The 25,662-nt window shown below is 32.8% G+C and overlaps 1 protein-coding gene across 1 annotated transcript; it reads left to right on the forward strand.

Moving 5' to 3' along the window:
• The first annotated feature begins 1,277 nt into the window (after positions 1-1,277).
• On the forward strand, positions 1,278-25,530 carry LOC139526441 (uncharacterized). The gene is made up of 20 exons (XM_071321588.1): positions 1,278-1,340; positions 1,865-2,005; positions 3,556-3,665; positions 4,519-4,619; positions 5,663-5,757; positions 6,094-6,206; positions 7,577-7,701; positions 8,280-8,366; positions 9,263-9,435; positions 9,937-10,032; positions 13,928-14,056; positions 14,661-14,807; positions 15,637-15,730; positions 16,640-16,743; positions 18,160-18,310; positions 18,857-19,009; positions 21,551-21,751; positions 22,589-22,783; positions 24,081-24,197; positions 25,301-25,530. The coding sequence occupies exons 1-20, from the start codon at positions 1,278-1,280 to the stop codon at positions 25,420-25,422; spliced, it is 2,517 nt and encodes an 838-aa protein (XP_071177689.1). The 3' UTR covers positions 25,423-25,530.
• Positions 25,531-25,662: the final 132 nt, after the last annotated feature.

Below are 25,662 nucleotides of genomic sequence, written 5' to 3' on the forward strand. Positions count from 1 at the left end.
TAATGTTAGACAAATATTTAAAATACAATAAAAGATAATTTGAATATTGGCAGTTTGCAAGTTTTATCGAGCATTTTAATAGTTTTGAGGTGAATACAAAAGTATATTTTCAGACATGTTCATAATTAAAAATTTGAATGGTTTAAATGTCGGTGCAAAATAGATTTTATTATAAAATACAAAAATACAATTTATTATGTTTACATTGAAGCTCTTCACCAAACAACTTTTATTTACCATTAGTCTATCATAAATAAATTCCGCACATTAAAAAAAACAGTACATGTACATATCATCCATGTATTATATATACAGTTATTTTATACAAAAGATGTCATAAAAACAACAAAAAGATATTGAAAATAGACTTGCAAGTTAGGACGATCGACATGGCCATGTCTAGAAGAAAAGCATAAAAACTCGAATTCATACAAAAGGTTTCCAAACGTACCTTAGGTTACATCGTTGCCTTAGGAAGATATGCCTGATGTTTTGGGTGATTTTAACTTTTGTAAAAAAGAAGGGAAAGATTCAAAATAGATACTCAAACTCTTAAATCGAAAACAAACTAACAATGCCAGGGTAAAATCGACAAAGAGAAACTTTTCAACACACACAAACAAGATAACAACAGACCGAACAACACGAACCAAATAATAAATATGGAATGATTTCAGGTGATGCGGTACGTTAAGAAATGTCCTGTAATGTGTTAATAGCTACAAGTAGTTAACAATAGAACACTTTACACATATTTCATATTATCATAGTTCTATAACGAAAAATATAACCGGTTAGAAATGTTTTCTAACTAATGCGGGGTTCACACATTGCCGATTATTGCTCCCGTTTGAAATCAGACAGCGATACGACACGAAAAGTGAAAAAGTCGGATTAGTATCCTCAATTATCTGAAATGTCCTATTATTGTCTGAACGCAGTCGTTTTAGTTCGTAACAGATTCCTACTGGTCGGGAAGGGTGCGAATAGTTCGGCAAAGCACCCCGACAGTTAGGTGCGTCCCGTAACATTCGGGGAAACTCAGCCGATTTTGTCTAGTCGGATTACAATCGTGCCTATGTCGTGACAGATTCTGCTGTATCGGATCGAATTCCTAACAATGGTCTGTGTATTCGGGACGGTGTCCTGTGGAACGGGAATAAACTGGAGAAATTTTTCATTGCGGTTTTTGTGCCGATTGAGTCCAGATTGCTTCCAGATCATGTCGTTTGCCGGAACCGTTGCGAAACATTCCCGTCATAATTCTAAATTCGTCAATGATACCCACGTCAGAGTCCCGACAATTACAGAATACAATACGACTGAGACCAGACAAAGCCGTTTGCAATGCGATAGAGCGGACAGTGATAGGATTAGGTTCCGACAGTACCTGATCATTCCGAGTATGCCGACAGTTTTCGAACGGATAACTTCCGTCAGCGTCGGTTCACTGTCTTGTCACTATCTGATCTCTGTCGGATTACATTCGGTAGAATCGGGACGCAGTCGTGACAGACTCGGTCGAATTTTACCTGGCGAAAGATACAAATCGGATGAGAAGCGGATTTAGTACGGGATTATCGGGATAAATTCGCTTGGAAACGGTTGAATATCGACGCTTCCTGAACAATATCTGATTGTTGTCGTGATTAAATTAAAAAAAAATTACAAATTTTAATTAAAGTTTGAATTTCAATCCACGATTTATATGATCTTGATCAGACTTTTATGAATTTTAATCGGGAATGGACCTGTCAAGGACGGCAGTAAAAATCGTGAATGTGTGACCCCAGCTTAAGCAAGTTTTATACATTTAAAAAGTATTGATTATAGTTTGTTTTTTTAATTTATACTTTGCATACAGATTTTGAAGGTGTCATTTTCTGAAATTGGTATAGACAACTTAGGGAAAATATCTACCGTTGGTTACTACACCAAAAATGAAAAATGGTTGGAAGTGTTTGAAAATGAACAGCCTTTAACCTTAGCAAGATATCCAAATCAGGTATGATTTGTACTTTTTTGGTTTAGATGTAAGAAACAAATACTTCTCTGAAATTGTTTCTCAAAATATTTATTTTGTGAACTTCACCAACGAAATAAATACAATATATGCTCAATCCAACAAATATTCAACCACAGGTGCATAGTTAATTTCATTTAATAACGGTCAACAGAACTCATCTCAATGGACTCTTGATTACATGCAACTGATTGTTATATCATGATTTGTTAAATTGATGTATATGTATACTGTATGTTACTTTTAAAAAAATCCCTTTCTGTTTCTCATCACAACAAACATCTGAGAATATATTCAAACGTAAAGAAATGTGAATTCATATAAAGGATCCATAAAACAACATGTTGAATCTTTAATTTTTTGCTGCCCTTATTAAGATATTCTGTATTTTAATAGGCATATATATGAATTAAGAGAGCAACCATTTAACTTGGTTAAATATGTTGGGGATATGTGTTTTTGTCCGAGTCAGAAACTTGTTAGCGATTTTTTTTTTATAATTCGACACTATTAATCAATTCTGTTTTCGAAATTAAAACCTGTAGTTATAGGGAAAGTCTTGATACGCATTTTTTTAATCATTTTCTTGACCACAATATTTATTTTCATCAAATTTGGGATCAGAATATTTTTTAAGGAAAAAAAAAACATCCCCACCTTTCTGCAGTTAAATGGTCGTTCCCTAAAGGAGGTATTTGTGTGTTTTATTTCTTGAAAATGAACAAACATAACGTATAAGGTCTCAAACACGTTATGAAAACTTAAAGACCGACATATTAGCAAAAAAAAACATTAACCGAACATACAATCTCAAACAGAAAGGCGATGAAAATACAAACAGTCCTAGAAAATATTGCAGAATACTAAAAGTATATAATGTAGCTCAGTAACAAGAATTACATCAAAACAACTATATGACCATCTTCGCTAGCCAAGGGTTACGATCCACTTCCCTCCTCTCCAACCTTGGCAGATTGAGCCAACATTTGTGATAACAATAATGCGCCATCTATCGGTAAATCAAAGTCACGCCCATTCCGAATACATTATTCTTGAGCAATGGTAGCACTTGAACTCTTCAATTTGGAGGGGGAAACACGGTAGCGTCTAGATTCTACACACTTGGTAAAGCAATAAACGAAAATATAAGATGACATTCATGCATTTGTGCAAGAAACATACATAGGAACTTCTATTGTCGATTAAAACATTCAAATTGTCACTAAAATAGCCATATGTTTATGGATGTAAAGACTTGTTGCACAAAAAGCACGTGACAATTGTTTACATATACTTTCTACATTTACACGTGATCATGTTATATGCGCTTTTTGATTGGATGCAGCGAGTTTCGACTGCAACCAATGAAAATCATTACCTTGTGTAATTCTATCTCAATCCGCCAAGGGTGGAGAGGAGGGAAGTGGATCGTTACTCTTGGCTAGCGAAGATGCTGTATGTTAATATTCCAGATATCTGTAAATCGATTGTTCACTTAAAAATGTACGTAAATCTTATCTGTTCCTTTTCAGCACTACATTAACATTAGTGTACCCGGAACAGACGGCAAGTCGTTCACTTATGAATCGAACAGACCAAGACTATGGCAAAATGAAGGCGAGGTATGGTGTCACGGATTCTGGTAAGTGATGTTATTCATATAAGATTACAGTAAAAAAAAATCAATCCCAATAAGTCTGCATTTAAGTGCTTTTACTACGCATAACTGTATACGCCCCAAGGGTGACTAGGGAAACGAAATATGGTCACTTGGTCTTCTCCCGACCGGCAGTAAAACGCGTGCCGAAGTGGGACGATCGGTTGGCTGTGCGGGATGCATATTGAAGAGAATGTTTGTTATTTATATAGATTACATTTATTCCATGAGTATTTTCTTATAATTGTATTTTCCTATATTAATAAATTATTAAAAATCTACTTTCACTTTAGTTTTGAATATGTCAATTAACTACACACATGGATTTAATGCTCTAATAAAATATTCATTTTTTTAACGTCCTAAATTCTTTTATCACAAATGCCTCAAGTTATGAACTTCATTAGGTGTTCATATATATATGCAGTTTATGGACCATTAGGTGATGGTGATTAACAAACTTTAACGTTTTTGGTGAAGTAATACCCAACTGTTAACCCCACCTTCAAGGCTAAGAATTAACATTGTAAGTTTTTTCATACCTATTTTCAAAACAAAAAGTGTGAAAGTCTAAAACTACTAAGCAAATTAAAACCAAACTTGGTTTCAAACATTACTCAAATATATGTGTCTGATGATTCTGCTTTCAAACCAATCAGGCTAAAATAGAATATAGCAGAAAAATGCGAGTGTTGACTGTTATTTTGAAAACCACTATAAATAGAGAAATTCCTATTTTCATTTGTTGTTCCAATAAATATTGATACCTTCTTATTTGAATATGCAAATCAAACGTTTGGTTTTTTTTCTTCATACAAATAAATTCGAATTGTCATAGGTATTGGAGCTGGGCGGACAAATCTTACAAGGTTGATGAGATGGACGCGTCAAAAAACTGGCTTTCATTTTCTGACAAAGTACAGTACGGATTGAAAAAAGGTAACAGTTTTCTTTTTTTTCCCATTTAAAAAATAATTGGTTTTATTCGTTATATTTAGAAATTTTAACGGGTTATTAGGGGCTGAACCAACATCAATTATTCCTTGGAGTTTATTCAAATGGTGTGTCAATGCCACTGTGTGTTGAAGTTTCGCCTCTGTGCTTACTAGACTCCGAATCTTGTGCTGATAAGACAAATTCATTCAAACATGTCCTGCGAAAACAAATTAAAAGAAAACTACTCGGAGGTAAAACAAAACAAAAATCTAACGGACACAGGCTTTAAGGTCAGAGAGGTATAATTTCTGAAAACGATCCGGGCGCCTAAATTGAAGACGACAATCCTTTTGTTTTCTTTTCCTTGTTTTTGTTTTTTGTATTTGAGTGCCACTGATGTGTCTGATTTCTTAGGCTGACTTAACATCGAAAACAACATGGTGTAGTGTCGCAAGTCAGTCAAGTGTTGTCCTCTCTTTGTCCTTTAAAGAGTTTTCTCGTGGCAAAGCAAGTTATAGATGCCAAAGCTATAACCATTTTGCTTTCAAAGACTGACTAATAAGTTCAACTCGGTAGGTCATATTCGGAGAAAGAGGGATGGGAGTATCGTTACAACATTTGGAAAATATCCGATATCATATGTTAATTGGATATTCCATTATGGTCAACCAACACGTGATGCATGGCGTCCGAGTAAAATTAACGAAGGGATGATTTCAACTTCCCCTATATGAATCTTGGTGTAATAGCTTCCTTGTGAGAAGCAACCATTTATCAGAAAAAAATGTGACCTAGAAAATACTTGCATATTGTATCAACTGGGAGATATATACCCGGTAAAAAAGACAGTGATTTGAAAACTTACAAGTTTTTAATCTTATTCCGTTTATTACTGTAATATCTAATTTGATGGATTGGTTTGTTTTTTTTTTGTGGTTTTCTATCTTTCTATCTTTTGATCATATATGTGAACTTATACATGTTGCATGCAATATTTTATGGGTTCCTTATTACAATATGTGTACTCTACACACTCTATGTTGTAGGTTATTATAATGCATCAAACCCAACTGCTGCTGGTTATCACAAGCAAGCTGGTTACTTCAGATTTATGAATGTTTTATATGAACTTGACCAACCTGTAAGTATTTGTTTTTTTAATGAACATTTATATCGGATACAATAAGTACGCTATGATGGTAGTTCCCACTTGTTACATCCGTCAAATAATATCTGAAGGCGTGCTACGAGGATCCATTAATGTCATCTGATAATTCTTGTGTTTCAATTATTGTAAATGAATTATGTTGTACTAAAAATAATGCAATTTTTTCATGCTGAGATAATATACAATAATTCTTCACTCCTGAAAATTAACTTTAAATGTCTCAAATGGCAAGCCTCACATTTTTAATATGGGAGTGATAGAATCTATATTTGAACAACTACATTTATATAATGAGTAAATGTATTTCAGGGTGAATACTATGTTGACAGAAACAGCTCGGTGTTATATATTTGGCCATTGAAAAACAGCGCATATACTGCTGATGACGTCATACAAGTTTCAATAATAAATACCTGTATTGAGTAAGTCTTTTTTTTTTTCTTGTTATTTTGACTGCAAATTTTGTGCTCAAAAACGGTGATAACGTTTGAACTACTGTTACTGTTTTGTCATCATTTGGATTTCTCGTATCCCATTTCCTTTTGAATATATTGAAAAGGAATGACTGAAATAACATTTGAATTTTGATTTCGAATGTATATGTGAATATTTTTTTTTGCAGTTATTATTGTTGTAATGTTAAATTGTTTTCTTTAATTATAGGCTAATGGAGGCAATATGTAGCTTTATTTGCATGCGTCAGTATTTATCTAAATATTTTCAAATATACAACCATGAGCATCACAACAGGGTTCATGTCACATATGCAGCATAGCCTGCTCACCCTACCATAACAACCTCTACCCGGTTATTTGATCGGGTTGTTTTTTCATTCTTTACTGAATTGTGAACTTGTGTCTTTATTTTTAATCAAGCGTTGTCAGTTTATTGTCGACTTGTGAATATTAAGGTGGTACCTAACACTTTAACTAAAATTAATTTGGCTCGTTTAATTTTCATAAAATTTTGACAAAGTATTTACTTTGACCATTTAACAAAAATATCAAAATATAAAAAATTTTGAACCAACCATTTTATAAGAAAAATTACACTGGTTATATAGCAGTTTGACAAATACCAAATTTTGATCATTGAGAAACTTTATGTTCCCTTTACAACACAACGTAATAAAAACGTTTAGCTGACTTTACAGAGTTATCTTTCTGTAGTGTTAGGTACCACCTTAAATGTGGACTTAATATCTTCCTCCTCATTTTCAAGAATACATTCAAGTATAATACTAGTACTGTCCTTCAAAGAGAGACTAATACTACCAAAACGGCATCCAATCTCTACTGTCGAACATAAACTGACAACGTCATGCCAAAGACAAGATCTCTAATGTCGAAAATAAACTGACAACGTCATGCTAAAGACAAGATCTCTAATATCGAAAATAAACTGACAACGTCATGCCAAAGACAAGATCTCTAATGTCGAAAATAAACTGACAATGTCATGCCAAAGACAAGATCTCTAATGTCGAAAATAAACTGACAACGTCATGCCAAAGACAAGATCTCTAATGTCGAAAATAAACTGACAACGTCATGCCAAAGACAAGATCTCTAATGTCGAAAATAAACTGACAACGTCATGCCAAAGACAAGAACAAAAGAAAAACTATAGTAAACAAAACACAACATCGAAAACTAAAGAATGAGCAACATGTACAAAAATCCCAGCAAAAACTGGGAGTGATCTCATGGGCTCTTGGAAGGTAAGTAGATCCCGTTCCACTAGGGGCACCTTTGGGATAATAATAAGATAAATTATGATTTTGTACTTGTAGAATATCAGCGAATTCGAAGAACATTGAATTAAACGGATTCACTATCGAAGCGTGCAGAAAATTCGGAGTTAAGGCTGAAAAGGTTGAAGACATAGTTTTCACAAGGATGAAGATTCAAAATACAGGTTACAACTTAACCGTTTTTTCCAGGGGAATCTGTTTGATATTGAATTTATGAGTTTTAGACATTGGAAACAACAACTGCCTGTTCTTTTTTTCTCATTTTGCAAGTGAACTCAACAATCCATAACTATTTCATATCACTTTCTGGTTTTGATGCTTGTTTCACTGATATACTACAGACACCAGAAGTTTCAAAATATTTGGAACTAATTTAGTACTTTTAATGCAAACAAATGCCGGAATCAATCTAGATCAAACGCATTGACAGGGTATGCGTCTAATGTGAAAGCATAACTCGTCATGATATCTTTGATAAACAATCTTTGGCAAAATGATATAGTCACATGTTGTTTTAATGAGTTATCTACTTTATTTTTTTTCTGAACAGACTTTATTAGTTATTTAACGACATCATTAAAACGTCTTCTTGGCAAAATGAATTCTATCAAGAGATACATGTTTTTTAAGTGTTTACATTAACTTGGGTTTCTTTTACGTTTTGATTACCCATCTGTTTTAACAAATGACACCTATTTACCAAAATATTGTTGAATTTTCTGACAATTCATTTCATTTTCAGGGTCATACGGAATTGTTGCAAGTGGAAATGGAGTTAAAATTTCCAAATGTGTTATAAGAAATAATGATGGCGGAATTGACATCAGGGGTAAAAATATAAAACTAACCTTTATTTATACATTTAGCATTTTAAAAAAAATGGTATATCGTCGAAATAATTTGGATGAAAAATAATATCAAATGTAGTAAATATACCAAAATATAATTTTCGGTACAATAGGAAAGATAACAAATGTCATGGACGACGGTTAGTTTTAAATGCATGCATAATAGATATGAAATAAATACAAATCGAATAGGAAAAGAAAGTTCATTTTATAACCTTGACAACAATTAACGTAGAGTTCAAAGAAAATGTAACGAAGCAAACTCGTGGAGTAAGTGTGTATGGTATGATTACAAACTTTAAGACAACTTGTTCCAAACAACTCTAATCTTGTGATAACATTTCACGAAAACGTTGATTTGTGTTATCATCAACATAATTGACATTAAGACGGTACGATTGACCCATAAAAACGGAAAACGTTACATTTCCTTGCATTGGCTTAATTGCAAATACAATAAAATTATGTATCTGTAGATAGACGCAACTCGTCTATTATTTGAATAAAATACCAGCTAGCGGTAACTTATAACTGACTGTAACGTCCTCTATTAGAATCTTCGTCAGGAGGATAAAGTAAACATTAAATTTTGCTGAGTCGGTCGCTTAAAACGATAAAAGAGTCTTCTACATGACAGCTAACTTGTTTCGCTGTAAGCATGATACTTTTTGTGTTCCCGACACTAAGAGTCCCGTGTCATATAGTGTGACCCTTATTTTGGCTTCACATATTGAGCTGATTTTAGTGTGCATGTCTATTATGATGAGTTACAGATCGAGTACTAGTATAAATTTATATGTTATATCAAGGATCCTTGGTTATATTCGTCATACATTTATCAATCTATGTTGTTTTTGTTAATTGCTTCGATTTACAGGAGGTGATCGTAGAACATTGACATCGTCGGGACATGAGATTGTTGATAACAGCATAACAGATTTTGGACGAATCGGTTATGTTGGAAGTGACGGTATCAATGTAGTTGCCGTTGGTGTAGTTGTACGTCGTAATATCATTTGCAGAGGATCTTACACTGGCATTCATTGGGCTGTGAGTGTTAATGAAGATTATTCTTTTTACTTCAAAATCATCCGACTCTTACTAATGTGTATAGTTTGTTTCTTGTCGAGTGGTATTTAGTCTATTCCAATGTGAAAAAAAAGATAACCTCCATAGAAACATCACGGCTGACAAAATTCATCGGGAATATAAATTTGTTTTTGCTTATTATTTATAACTGTGATATCCTTTGAAAAAGAAAAAAGAAATAATTTTATAAGTATCAAATCATCTTGTTCCAGACATTGTTGTGTTGTATCAGTATTTTATTGTGAATCACGTGGTCTACAAATGTATATAAAGACCATGGTATGAAAATATTTCATGACTATTTGTATGTTAAAATATTTAAAAGTGTGGATTCCGAACAAATATGAAAGTAACCGACATCAAATTTAGATGAAAACATATGAGTATTAAAAGAGAGGTAGATGAACAATTTTGAAATCTTAATCATCAATTATGTTATTGCACTTAAAATTATTATTGCAGGGAAACGATAATATATTTGAAAATAACATGGTTTGCGACACGTGTCTTTATGCTAGTGATTGTGGAGGCTTTATGACCGGCAGAGAAATGACATGGGTATGAACGTTTGATCATTTAATACAATAAAACAATCTTACTTTTTTTATTTGCTCAAAATCAAGATTGTCATGAGCTAAACCGATATAACGTACAGTAAGTTGGGAAAAGCCCTGACATGACAAAACAAAAATATCACTGTCCTTTTTTAAAACTCAACAATTTAAAAAAGAATCGGTAGTACAGACAACAACCTCTGAATTACCTACCCCCGATTTCGGACAAAGACACATGTATTTAACGTGTCTGTGAGCTCTAGTCTGGGACAGAAGTTTATCAGCACAACTTAAACACAAATTGCTCAAAAAGTCGGAGATGGCTAGAATCATCAGATCAGCAAGAAGCATAAGAATAAGAAGATACCAGTGACCGATCATAGAGTACCAACAATTAGTGCCAGAAAGCTAGTAAAATACAAGAACAACTATAATAGATACATCTTGCTATTCCATTAGACTATTACAATTTTCGTTTGCATGCTCATCCTAACAATTACTTTTATTTTCATAATTTTATTATATAATTTAAAAAGCCATATTTGAAAGTCGTATAAAATCCCGTTTATTATTTTTTATAGTTTATGCATCAAAAACAATCATTATGGCTTATATCTCGAAAACAAGCACAGTAAACCTTCATTTTTTTTTCTGCTTTTTTAATTCCTTTATTTAGAACGAAATTCATAACAGTGTGGTCGACAGTAAAACGTTTATTAGTAATTGTACTGAAAAGTTTACCTTTAACTTGTTTGTCGTTGGCGATGATTTTATGCTCACTCAGTCTATCGGAGGCCTTCAAGTGGGGATTTAAATAATCATTTGTTACAAATTTTGATACATAAAATGAAACTTTCTTTTCACAAATCATTTAAGGAATTTATTTTAAATAATTGTTATACCATCACTTACAACAGTTTCACTTTTAAGAATATTAATGTCCAGAGCTGATATCAATAAATAATAATAATAAAAAAAAAAGTTTATTCATGGTAAAAAAAAAACAAAAAAACTTTTAAGTTAATAGGGACCCGCGTTATTTCAGAAAATATCTTATTGATTAAGAGAACAAAAACTTCTACGTTGTGATCATTTAAGAGTGACCTTCTATTTATTCAATGCTAACCATGTGGGCTTTGTTTTGTTTTATATACCATAAATCGATTCGTTCATTCAGATATTTGTCAGTTTGCCTTGGCTCTTCAAGTCCAACACACAACTTCTCACGAAATTGGTATTTTTCTTACAAAAATTACATCCATGTGATGTATTCTTTTCATGGAGAATGAATGTTGCACTTTATTTTATTTGTTATCGTTTTTTTTTTTTTGTGTGTGTATCATTGACGTATGAGACAACCTGAATCTTCTTTATTCAAATTTAAAACATACGAGATGGCAATTATGACACAAAATAACTAAATTAAACTTACAGCAGAAGAAAGATAATGAACATCGCTTTTATAGTCTTCTAAATATCGAAGACGCGTGGTCTTTTTAAAAATGATGTAAATTTATAAAGGAAACAACAAACAAAATAGTTCGATTTTTTATATTGGAAAAAGTAACGGTGTGTAAATCATAACAATTATTTTATTTCAATGAAAATCAAACTGTTGAATTTTTTCCTCTGCGAGCAAATTTTTAATTTTGGTCGCATTTTGAAAATCAATAAATATTGTATTCTTGTTTGAAGCTGCACTGTGTAGTTTATAACCGTTTTTTCAATGCCACACAAATCCAACACAGACAAAAAAAATGGTAGGTTCAAGAAATAATTGATGCAAACTATACTTTATTGTAGTTTTAACATGGGTAAGCATTATATTCGTGATTATTTTTGCCCGAGCGATATCGAAAAACTATTATAAAAAGTGTCCTAGTTCAGAGAAAATGTACGTCATACTTATTTCCTAAACAAATAAATAAACAAACATTAATTAACATACAACACTACCAAAGGCCAGAGACTCCTTACTTGTATGATTTTGTAAAAAAATGCATCTTTTTAAAACAGTCGAAAACAAAATTGTCTGTCCAATGGAAAAGTCGAAGCCCAAAAAAGATGAACAGTGCATTATAGAAACATAGAAGCTGGTTGCAAAAGTTGACGACAAGATCTATTTTATAACTTGAGTATGGCCTAATACTATTAACCTGAAATAAATATATTTATAGCAATTCCCTTGATACGAAAGATCTACATGTTGCCTTGGGCTTTTTTTTCTTTTTTTTTTTGCTCTTTGGTTGGGTTTTTGTCTCAATGACAATTCAATTTTCATTCTTATCATAGATATAACTGCATGTTAAAATAAGAATATGAAGTGTGATAGACAATCAGACACATTCTTTCCAGGGACCAACAGGCTTATCAAGCTATAGGTCCCCGTATGGCTTTCGACCATGAGCAAAATACACACTTTATAGAATGAAAGCTCCACGAGGTCTTGGGATGAAAAAAACAAACATAAAAGATGAGCGAGAAAAAAATAGGGATACCGCATGGAAATTGGAAAATGGTCCGCAATATTAATTTAGTCAACTCACTTAGTTGAAATTAAAGACCTGGCGAATTTTAGCCTTTTGCAATGGATGTGATGTATGTTTAAAAAAAAATCATGGTTTGTTTGGACATTTTTATAAATCAAGTCTTGTTTTTAAATTATTTGCAAGTAAGTTTTAAGTCATGAACAAATAATCACTCACAGAAAGACGTCAAATCCATCAACAAAAGAAAAAAATTAATAGACGACCGACAACGCACAGAATATCATGTATGTGTTCCGGACCATATGAGTATTTGGACCATACGCATATATCATGACCATAAGGGTATACTAATATGGTCCAACCATACACGTATGGTCCAAATACTCATAAGGTCCGGAACATATTTTATTTGCGATCACAAATGCACGAAGACGTCCATTTCTATGTAAATTGGGTCGATTTTTTTTATATAGATAAGATGAATGCGTTTCTGTTGCCAAGTGTTTTTCACAAGTATAGTAGCAGTATAGCAGAACGGTTTAAGTTTCCTATATACACCAAATGATACATTTTGCCAATACAATAACGTAAATGCATGCAAATTTCACAAGGTTTAATCCAAATAGCTTTCTTACTATCCAATAACTTTCAAGTACGAAAAAGACAGGACAGAAGTATATTTTGTCTTTATGTTTCGTATTTGCACAACTTTTGAAAGTGGATTATGCATTCGTTCTAAAATAAAATTAGACCAGATAAAAGTTAAAAGTTAAAAGATTACATAACTCGACAATCGCAATTGTTAAATCCGAAAAAGATAATCAATCAATACATGCATTCAGTAAGTCATTCTTTTTTTGAAAGAACATGGCTTTGCGATATCTTATTATGAAAATTGATTGTCAAAACATAACAAAAACACAAGTAAAGGACGTTTAATTAATCAATATAAATCAAAACACAAATTCCTGATTAGTATTTCGAATTATTTTATATAGGCGTTGAGAACCTTAAGTTTAGTGACCCCACGGTTTAAATGTTTATATTAAGGACGTCGTGAGCAATGGGCGTTATAGACGAACGTTCACCTAATCTGTCCCAGTCAATGGGATATTAAAGTGCGCCAATCAATGTCAATAGCCACACTGTTATGAATTCGATACTATATAGTATTCCTATCAATTCATAAACAAAACTTGTTTTTTAATCAAAATAGCAAACAATCTTAAGAAGTTTTAAGAAAACTGTTAAAGACTTATAAAAACATCAAACAATGTTGACATCATAAAGAGAACTATGTGGACGTTACAATATAAACTAATTCCCGTGGCTTTATCGGAGTACTTTTAGTATGAAACAAGCAAATCATTAAAGTTTTAATACTCGACAAATTGTTTATTTTACATGTAGTGTGGTAATGTTATCAGAAGGAACTATATAACTGGTATTCAACTACGGGTTCCTGGGGCGGATACCAGAGGAGTTATGTTAGACGACCAGTATTCTTGTATTCTTATTGAACAAAATGTGTTCTATAATGTAAGTCATCTAAATAATAGAATGGGTACGAAGTGACGATAAGAGAAGACTAACCATGGCAATGAACACTTTTTATAATGTGTTCTCGTCCTGATAATACATGAAATATTTGCCACTTGACATTAAACAATCAACAGCATGTCAAACATTATTATCAGACAAATGCATGTTGACATATAAATCAAAGACAAGTTGTTCAACTATGGACATTGAGACTAATGAAAAGTAAAATTGTTATGAAACAACCAATGAATAAATATTTCAAAAACACCAAAGCATTGTTTCTGGATTAAAATGTCGTTTTTCAACAATATCTGAACAACATCAAAACTGAAAATAGAATGCAGAATGCAGAAACTCACTTATCTTCTCTTAAATGGTGCAAGTGTTAATATAATAGTGATATCATAATACACCGCTGTAACTAGTTTTCTCTAGGATAGAAGATGCGTTGTTTCCTAATGCTCTTTTGCAAACTACAAATGTATTTCTTAAAAGTAAAACTTTCAAAGAGTCAACCGTTATGGTAAAAAAAATAAGAAAGAAAAATGATAACAACCATATTTTCTATATTAGAATACTGTTCACTGCTTTTCTATATTAGAACACTATTCACTGCAACATTGGCGGAGGGCGAGACAATATAGTCAGAAGAAATATATTCTACAACGCTTTGCGGTATTCCATGGATGTAGATGCACGAGGAGCTGGTGGCAAGAGTAATACGCCCAGGATAATACAATTGTTAAAGGTATTTCGATTGAATGAGAGAAATTGTATTTTTTTTTTTAATTTTTATTAAATAGAGATTTATTGTCTCTACTGGTGAATATCATGTCTAAAAAAAAAACGTGACTTCCGACGAGATTTAAAATTTTCGTTGAGATGGATAAAAGGGTGGAAATGAACAATTGTGTTGTGCTTATGATAAGGGGTATTTTCCAAAAAATACGGGTTTCTAAGTAAACAAATTAACTAATGGCTCTGGAAAATTGTTTACCTTTCAACCGATATTTTTATGCAAATACCATTTGTAAGCATGATATATTTGTAAACACTACATTTAAGACTAGTTTTAAGAAAAGGAAAGATTGTTTTGTATCGATATCATTTTTCTTTAGTTACATCACATCAGTTTAAAAGTATTGACAACTAATGTTTACTATGAAATATGTTTTATTCTTGGAAAAACATTTCCATAGATATAGGAAGATGTGGTGTGAGTGCCAATGAGACAACTCTCCATCCAAATAACAATTCAAAAAAGCAAACAATTATAGGTCAATAACTATATTTGAAGACATTTTTAGCTGTAGCATAAAAAAATACTATTTCAGAAAAAATACTAACTTTTTGTATTCGGTTTTAAATCGGTCAAGACTTTGTAAACTTAACCCTGCTCTAGGTTCTAAGATTCATGCAAACTATTTCACTTGCAACTAAAGTTAGTAAATTAATAGACCTTTTTCAGCTTTTTGAATCTGTTTTCTTTAAAATAATTTTGCTACGATATAGCCTTTTTTGTGCTGATACGGCGTTAAGCAATTTACAACCAATCAATTGCAAATGAAATCTTTCAGAGAATGCCATACCAAAGCAACACTTGGAAAGCAAAATATCCCAAACTAGCGCTTATTGATGCAAATGATCTCAGTGAAGTCGGTAATCCTGAAGGTATGTACATGGCCATTTCCCAAGTCAGAGGCGTAGCTTGACCCGTCGTTCTAGTGATGCACACTACATTGTATGTCATTTTGGTCTTTTATGGATAGTTGTCTCACTGGCAATCATACCACATCTTCTTTTTTATATGGGTGCCACGTGTGGATCAGGAAGATCTTACCCTTCTGAAGCAGCTGTGATCACTGCACGTTCTGTTTTTCTTTTGGGGAGGGGGGTTCGTGTTGCTCAATCTTTTGTCTGTGTTAAGTGTGCAGTTGTTCGTCTGTCTTTTCTTTTTTAGCCATGGCGTTTTCCAGTTTATTTTAGACTTAGAGTTTGAATGTCCCACTGGTATCTCTCTATCAAAAGTCTTTGAACTCGTGCTCTGCTCTCTAACATGTTCAGTGGTAAAACGTGAGTGCCGCTCCACTGCCTTTAAGTTTATAAAGAGAGAGAGAGAGAAAGCCAGGAACTCATGCTCGATTCCTTGTTCAGTGGCAAATATTACGTGAGTAATGCCCCACTACCTTTTTAAGTTAATAAAAGCTACGCCACTTGTACGTATAATGTAGACTGCGAGAGAGAGAAAAAACATACCACATCTTCTTATCTTATAATTATCCGAGTACAAATACATTTCATATATTTTCATACAATGTGAATATTGTTTTATACTGAAAAGCCTCTCTAAATTGATTTGTTTTAAATTCTGAAACGTTTAGTTAAAAATCGACATGGCTTAATTGCAGAACGCAAAGTTGAACCCAAACTAAACACGATATCACCGTTTGTGTATTTTAAAGGGAAAACACAGAAAACCTTATTTTTATACCTTATCACCAACAACAATAATTTACTTGCAACCTCATTTGTACAACAGTTTGTAAATTGCAGGATTAAATGATTTAATTTTGTATGCAGGAAATGAAATCACAGAGAACATATTTTGTTCAAAAAGCGTACCGGCTTTTAATAGACTGAATAAATATGGTCCTGAATGGTTTAATGTCAAAAACAATATATATGTAAGTAAACATTGTATCATTCTAGATTTAGATTGTGAACCATGGTTCTTTAATATGAAACATAAGAGCTGTTTAAACGTGCGTTTCATCATATTGCATTAAGACGGAAGTGGCCTCCTAATACATAGCCGACACAACATTTTCAAGTCGAGCCGAATTTTAACAAATTAAATTCTACATGTATGTTCTAATGATCTTTGCATTGATTAATTTAATTTCTTCTTGCTTAAAATCCCAGAGTTGCAAATATTAAATATTGATGGCTTATTATTGTTTTATCTTCGTTATTTGAGCTTTAATAGACATAAAAATTGAGAACGAATATTTTTAATAACATTGTATTGATGTATAATAGTTTGTGGACAAGGACGAATGGTAAAGCATTAGAACTGAAACTCGGAAATAGAGATTGTTGGATTGGGCAAAACTTTTACGGGGAACGTCAGATTCATCTTTCTGATTCCGACGAAGCTCCGTCCAGTGATTGTTTCCGCTCAATGCGGAACTATTTTTCTTTACTCCATCAATTAGACTGAGTGTAGATTAGTATGCGGATCGGAGCTAGAACTGCCGCGACCGAACGTGACGTATTTGTACATCCCAAACGGTCTCACGGACGTACACCAATTTTACTTTGACTATTGGATGGGATAAATGTAGTTCTCCATAAATGCATACTTTTTTTTATTCTTATTCCTTTTATGTTTAACTGATCCTCGGACAGGCCTGGTTCCGGGAGTGACCCAAATTCGCAATGTGCGTTTAAGATGTCGATGTTTAATGTTAATAGTTATATACGCCTGTCAACTCTTTGTGTTACTTTGAATTGCGTATTTTCCTTTACTTTATATGTAATACATACGTAGATTGATTGATTAATTGTAAGTTGCCAACGTCCAGTGGCAAGTATGTCATGCATGTTCAGGACGAGAACATGTTAATAATAAACACAAAAGGTAGGTCCTACAATATAGGCTGTCTGGGAATTAAATTTATAATACCAAGGTAAAAGGAGGATCAATTGGATACGGACCGAAATTTAGCCACCACGTCACCTCGAGGAGTTATAAAACCGTGGTATTCTTTCTCAACGAAGCATCGGATTCAACGTCCCCATTCTGACTAGGAATGGTTGTGAACTTGTACTTCCTCCATAGCTAAAAGGACACACAGTATTGGCGGGGGCATTTCTGCCGGTCGGAGGAAGACCAACAATGATGACCATATGTAAATTTCGGAGTCCGGGGATGGGGGTTACATGCATAAATGTTGCGTTTCTATTAATGAAGGCCTATGTGTTAAATTGACCACGGAAGCATTCAAACCATGAACATTGCGACAATTGCTACATCAAAATTGAATCTTTATTTTTAGCATATTTTATAAGAACATAATTTTGATTTTTATCAATTGAAGATAAGCGATGACAGAAACTTTCAAGCTGCTCTTTATGGAAACTTTAAACCAAGGTGTCTGCTTGAACAATTTGTCTCGGAAAACAAATTTGAAGATCCAGTCAAGGCTTCTGACTGTCGACCAAGAGGCACTGTAGGCCCTATTGCCGCCCGTATGTATATTCACTATGTGATTTAAGTATGAAAAGGAAGATGTGGTATATGATTGTCAATGAGACCACTCTCGACAAGAGACCAAATGACAACAGAAAGTAACAACTATAGGTCACCGTACGGCCTTTAACAATGGGCACAGCTCATACCACATAGTCAGCTATAAAAGGCCCAGAAAATGGCAATGTAAAACAATTCAAACGAGAAAACTTACGGCCTAATTTATGTACAAAAAAATAAACGAAAACAAATATGAAACACATAAACGAACGACATTCACTACCAATTTCAAGTCACGTGTCAGAAAAATACAACACTTTTTTTTTCTATAATTTGCATGTTTTATATTTAATGAATCGAAGTTGAATGTACAAGAAGTATAATTGTTAACGTACAACTGTCTCAGGCTAAATTGACATTCCCAAAAACAATCACCATGAAAATCAGGTTCTGTATGGAAGAATCATAAACATTATTTTTGTTCATTTTTCTATAAGCACACAATTCTTATATTTCGTATGTATATTCGTCGTTATATATTGTAGAATTTGAAATACCGGTTCTTGTTTTTTTGAATGGCAATCCACCAAAACGAAAGAAGTGCTTTCAAATTAAGAATAAACCTGCTAAACCACCAACTCCGTTATACTTACCAGATGGGTACTCACGGAATAAATTGTACAGAACTTCCAGGAAAGGTAAAAAAAAAAATTTTTAAAAATAGAAATTTACGTTTTCATTTATTTTTCGACAATAGAAATTGATTTATTTATCGGCTTGTAAAAAAAGGAGTTGGTACGGTATTATTTACCTCAACGATAGGCCCAAAATTAAGAGTTAGTTATGTTTATCAGTTTAGGTCAAATAAATATAGAAAGCAGAATTGGAAAAAAATATTTAATAGATGACAAATTGTCAAGATTATGCATGACATATTTGCCAATGGTCGGATTTAAAGCTTGCTTTGTTTCTGGTCGTAAAATCCTGCTGAAAATGTCCTAAAATTCACTTTTTGAAAGAAAAGAAAATATTGATAATATTTTTTCAAAACGGTTCACCATCGCTCCAAATTTAATCCAACCTCGGATTTCAGTTTCATTAATATCTTTTATATCTTTCGATCGTCAAGAAGTATTTGGGAAAATTGGATATAACATGATTTTTTTTTAAAAACTGTTTAAGTCATTTAAACTTCAACCATCAATACAATAGACTTTTTTCCTATTACTGACTTTTGACTTTTGACTCCGAACTGTATAATTTTTCCACAGGTTACTTAATCTGCGGTAAGACATCTTGGTACATTGTACTTGGTCAAGTTAGAGCAACCCAAAGTAAAATATAAGTAAAATCAAACAAAACATTGAACAAAAAAAAATTGAGGGTAAATATAAAAAAGAAAATATGGTATGATTGCCAATGAGACAACTCTCCACAAAGAGACCAAATGACACGGAAATTAATAACTACAGATCACCGTACAGCCTTCAACAATGAGCAAAGCCCATACCACATAGTCAGCTATACAAGTCCCCGACATGACAATGTAAAACAATTCCAACGAGAAAACTAACAGCCTAATTTATGTACAAAAAATGAACGAGAAACAAATATGTAACACACGACAACCACTGAATTACAGGGTTCTGACACTTGGGACAGGTACATATATACAGAATGTGCCGGGGTTAAACATGATAGCGGGATCCCGACTCTCCCCTAACAGGGGACAGTGGTACATGTATACCAGTACAATATAAGAACAAACTACAGTGGCGGATTATGAACTCTTTGTAAAAAGGGGGTGACTGACCTAAGGGGTGCCCGCTCCAGTCATGCTTAAAGTTGCAATTCTATAAAAAAAAAAAAAAAAAAAAAAAAACAATGCAATTTTCCACAGGAACTCCCTTTGCGTTAAAACTGTAACACTTTTACTATAAAGTTTCGTGAAAAATAATATCCCAGAACTGAAAGTTTATATGCACTACTATTTTATTCAAAAACAAAATATAGGGCTGTGCGGCATATTTTCAACAGGTATATGCCCTGAACTTCTAAGAGTTTAAACTTATACTAAAATTCTATACTATCCTTACCTCCATTTTTGGACTTCCTAAGAATTAAAATTTAGGCGCTGCATGTACCATGTTTTTCTATACTGGTTACATTCCCAAGTGATGTCTCTACGAGATGAAACACAGAGATCATATATTGGAACGAGTACGTTAACTAATTAACATATCTATGAATGTTATAAATATCCCCAAAAGAGGCGTGGTTTGAGAAACAGCTGTATTTACAAAGTGCAACCTTAAGTGATTCCATATATAATCAACCATTTCCCCCACAAAGGGTCACCCTATGGATCCGCCTATGAACTATCAAGATCAGTTGAAAAAGGCTTAACTCATCAGATGGATAAAAGTACAAATACTACAACATCCCAAAAACAAAAAGACACTAAGTGCAGATCTGAGAGTATACTCGCAGTTACTATTAGCCAGTTCAAAGCCACTAATAAATAATTTTAAAAAATCATGCTAGTTTACTGTATTCGATTATTTTGTAGTATAATGAAAACATAGAACGGTTTATTTCCTCCAAAATATGTACCGTTTAAAAGCAAGACCTTTTTTGACGTTGCTCTTGGTTGACCCGAGGACTAGAATGTCCAAAGAGAGAGAAGGTAACCTGTCGAAAAATTATAAACTCCGGAGTCAAAATTCGGTAATATGAAAATAGTCTATTGTTTCAGACCGTTGGTTTTCCCGTTTGAATGGTTTTACACTAGTAATTTTGGGGCCCTTTATAGCTTTTTGTTCGGTGTTGAAGGCCGTGCATTGACCTATAATGGTTTACTTTTATAAATTGTTATTTGGATGGAGAGTTGTCTCATTGGCACTCACACCACATCTTCCTATATCTATATAGAGACTGAAACTGTATTGACTGATATAATAATTACCATAACAAAGCATAGACACAAGATCTGTATTTTAAGAAGATTGCGTTCTCATTATTTCAAAATCTTCGTTTTTTCATCTTATTTGACATTATCTCTCGGTTGGAGGTTACTCAAAGTATTCTAACTGACAATGACAGATAAACATACTGTTTCGCTGAGTTGTGTTTATTTAAGAAGTACACATATAACCCTACGCAAGAAACAGTGAAATTATTTAGAATGAAATATCATAATCCAACATATACTTTTTCATCATTTCCATGCAATGTTTCAGGTTGCTGGTTTTTCTTCAAAAAATGTTCAAATCAATCAAAGGAAACATTTAGAAAAAAGCGAACTCGCAAATCGCAAACATTTTACCTAGACACTGAAGGAAAATCAGATACAGACGAACATGTTTGTTTGAATAGAGTTTCTGAAATGAAGCAACAATGTGGCACAGGGGCTGATTTTGCAGTAATTTATGGACCTACAGGTAATTTAAGTATGTTTTTGTGGGTAATTAACAGGACGAGGAAAACGGTATAACAAAATTTATTATCTATTCTTAATAAAGTTTTTTAAAATGTAGATGAGATACTTACAAAAATCATAACTTGATAAGACAAATATAAAGGCGAATAACATGACTTTGCACAGAACACAGAAACAAAGTGTATGTAAAGAATAGTTTTCTTCAACTGCCTTAGAGTAGGTTGGCAAGTCCTGATTCACATTGTGCATATTGTTAATATTATTGGAAGAAACAAGGTTCGAAGCTTACTACAATCCATTATTTATTATTTACATTCATATTTGCAGTCTTTTGACATTAGTTGTCCATTCAGTGCCGAAACGTGTAATTATATACCTTTACAACTTTTGAAGTATTGTCGAACGAAACTTTTCTTTTTAAGATAGCTTTGGACATATAGCTGTCACTGTGCTGAAGTATTTGTGTAATCTATCGATTTAATTTTTATCAGTTGGAGCGTTCCGTAATTTTGTAAATCAATTTAAGTGCTCCGATTTTTATTTCTAAAGGGTTATTTTCATAGAAATAGTCATCACTTATGGCACAATATTGAATGTACATTACTTTTATCACATGTGTAGAAGGATCTGCTATTTCATTTGAAAAACGTGAGATCACACCCGATACAATGTTGGGTTTGTATTGCTCACTCTTTAAATTTCTGTGTTGTGTTTCGTAGACTGTTTTTTGTCTAATAATCGTTTTCTGTTTTTGCCAAGACATTGCCAGTTAGTTTCCTCTTGATGAGTTTGGCTATCCACTTGCTATACTGCTATCAGTCACTATATGTATTTTCAGGTGCAATGACACTTGGTGGTGACGATTGTTACTTTGCTTGGTATGGGTGTCCAAAGTTGGGCCAAGCAAGTCGTGGTAGATTTGACAGGAATGGTGCAAAAGATGAAGCAACATGTTTATCTCGAGCTATAGCCCAATGGAGATATTGTGGTAGTAATCCTTCTTTTCCAGTAGTCAGCATCTATAGTCCAACAGGTATTCAATATGCACTTTTCATAATTGCATTTCTCCTTATTGATTTTATTATTGTTCAACATGTATTCATTATTCATTTTTCATAGTTGCATTATTTCTTCTGGATTTTTATTATCTGTTTATTGACATCATGACTTACTGAACTATTTATGACATGGTATCTCTATCCATATTTTACATGCCATGTACCTCTAAATTTCGATTTATCTTTAGTTGCTGTTTATTTATTATCTAACATAAAGTAAAAATAAATTTTACAAACCAAACATAGGACTGCAATTTATGACGTTATTTTTTTTATATTATCAGTTGGCTAAATGTTTAACCCCGCCTCATTATGTGTGTGTGTTCCTGTCCCAAGTCAGAAACCTGTAATTCAGTGGTTGTAGTTTGTTGATCTGTAACATTTTGGATTGTTTTTTTTTTCTTCATTATTTGTACTTAAATCATACCGTTAGTTTTCTCATTGCATTGTTTTACTTTTGTCATTTCGGGGCCTTTGATAGTTGACTTTGCGGTATAGGCTATTCTCAATGGCAATCATTCCACATCTTTTTTATATTATATATTTTTATAAATATTTTCCAAAAGACCAAAAAAGTGAAAAGGTATATTTTAACAAAACGCATTTGACTAACAGGTCGAACAACTGATGTTGTTTTACATTTGTCATTTCGGGGCCTTTGATAGCTGACTTTGCAGTATAGGCTATTTTCAATGGCAATAATTCCACATCTTTTTTATATTATATATTTTTATAAATATTTTCCAAAAGACCAAAAAAGTGAAAAGGTATATTTTAACAAAACGCATTTCATTAACAGGTCGAACAACCGATGTTCTTAAACCCTGCTGACTGCCATTGACGATTGCCGAATAAATCTATCACAAGATTTAACAAATGAATCTTTATATTAATAAAATACCAAACAGAAAACAATAATTTTGTGACAAAGATGGTAAACCACAAACATGAGGGGCTAATTTTTTTTTTTTTACATCATATCCGGATTTTGACAAATAATGTCTCTTTGACTTCAGTGATGTTAATATAAAGATCCTTTTGTTAAGATTTTGATAAACATCGACAACAATCACAACCGCATTCTTCAATTAATTACTTATTATATGACTTCATTACATCATTGAATATAACAATGAATGGCTTTTGTAAGATGCAATGTACAAGCCAGACAAAAAGCAATGCTGACTTTATTCATCGAATTGTACTGATTTAAAAGGGTTTTCCACTTATTTATTGATACTATATGACCTGTTTATTTATTTAACAATTAAGGCCATTATAGAGCTGTAGGCGCAGGATGTTGGATTAAGATGAATAAATGTTCTAACCGTAAAACACGTAGGAAGACATACTTTTATGATGGTGAAGGAGCAACTAATTTTGGAACAGGTAATGATGGTTACTAAAAATATATATTAATACCGCTTGCAATTTGAATGACGAGCTTTGTCCATGCTGAAACACAGCTAACAGACAAAAAATACTGGCAACTAGGGACCAACTTAAAAAAGTGATCGCAATTCGCATGGATCTGTCATTAAAATAAACAATTATCTGTTTGCACATGTTAAATACGTGCTCACTGCCCATGTTTTTTTTCAATTGTTTACTTTAAGGTGACAATCGGTAAACTTCTGCTTCAAAACACGGCATTTAATGAGCAGCCATATTTTTTAAATCATAACAGACAGAGAGAGAGAGAAAAATTGACGATTATACGATATATTTGCGTAAGAAATGATAAAATCGTGCACAGAGGACTAAGATTATGATATATACATGCACTGGTTCAAGAATTGGATAAACATTATTTTTCACCAGTCACTCGTATATGACTTTAATCACATAGCGACTTAGAAGAGACAGAAAACGAATATAGCGAGAATAACTATAATAGGAATGCTAAATATCTCCTCACCATAAGACAGTGGTGTTACAACACAACACAAGAGACATGATTGTAATATTCTCAGTTCAAAGGGGGTTTCATCGATCAGAGAGACACATACCACAAAACAAAACCGACAACAAGACAACAAGACTCAAAGTACTGATCCAAGATTACTCTCAGTTACTACTGTTATGTATAAAGTAGTTCTATTACAAAAAATCATGATGTTTTCCAGTGATTTATGGGGCCTTTTATAGATTACTGATAGGTGTGAGTCAAGGATCCGTGTTGAATGTCCTACTTTGACCTAGAAATGTTCACTTTTAACTTACTGTTACTTATATGCAGAGTTGTCTGATTGGTACTCATACCACATCTTCTTATATCTATATAGAATATCAATTAGTTTGCTATGCTCCTGGACTTTTCTTTTACATTTTATGAGTTTACGTGAGGGCATCGATATACATCAGGTACTCATTTGGGTGGATAATTTAATTATGATTGCACAGGAGAATAATTTGATTTTCCATGTCATTGTTGTTTGTCATGACATAAATCATGAAGTAGCTTATATATGTAACATATTTATTTCTGACAGATTTCATCAGAGAAAGCTGTTTTTCAAGAGCCGAATATTTTTGGCGTCTTTGTGGTAGCAATCCACAAAATAAAGTCACTGCATCCTTTAGACCATTAGCAGAAGAGAGAACTTATCCCTAACGATTGAAACAGTACTGATTCAATGTAATAGATAATATCTTTTATAATATTTTGAAAACTATTTAATAAAAAAATGTTTCAATGTATGCTAAAATAAAACTTATATTACAAGTTAGGTGTTCACTTTTTTCTATATATCTCTACGTATATTTCTAAACAAATATTTATTGAATTGGATTTATTTACAATAGATTATTTCAAAAACAAACGTGTTTTTAAGTAGAGAGATGTTCAAGGTAA

The sequence above is a fragment of the Mytilus edulis genome, chromosome 6 (genome assembly GCF_963676685.1).
Source record: "Mytilus edulis chromosome 6, xbMytEdul2.2, whole genome shotgun sequence".
NCBI classification, from domain to species: domain Eukaryota; kingdom Metazoa; phylum Mollusca; class Bivalvia; order Mytilida; family Mytilidae; genus Mytilus; species Mytilus edulis.

Excerpts from the sequence above, each read along its gene's own strand:
- LOC139526441 (XM_071321588.1), top strand. The coding sequence starts at position 1,278 with ATGATACCCACGTCAGAGTCCCGACAATTACAGAATACAATACGACTG. Across the intron at positions 10,033-13,927 it reads CCGGCAGAGAAATGACATGG|TGTGGTAATGTTATCAGAAG; the intron begins GTATGAACGTTT and ends TTTTACATGTAG. Across the intron at positions 14,057-14,660 it reads AACAAAATGTGTTCTATAAT|AACACTATTCACTGCAACAT; the intron begins GTAAGTCATCTA and ends TTTCTATATTAG.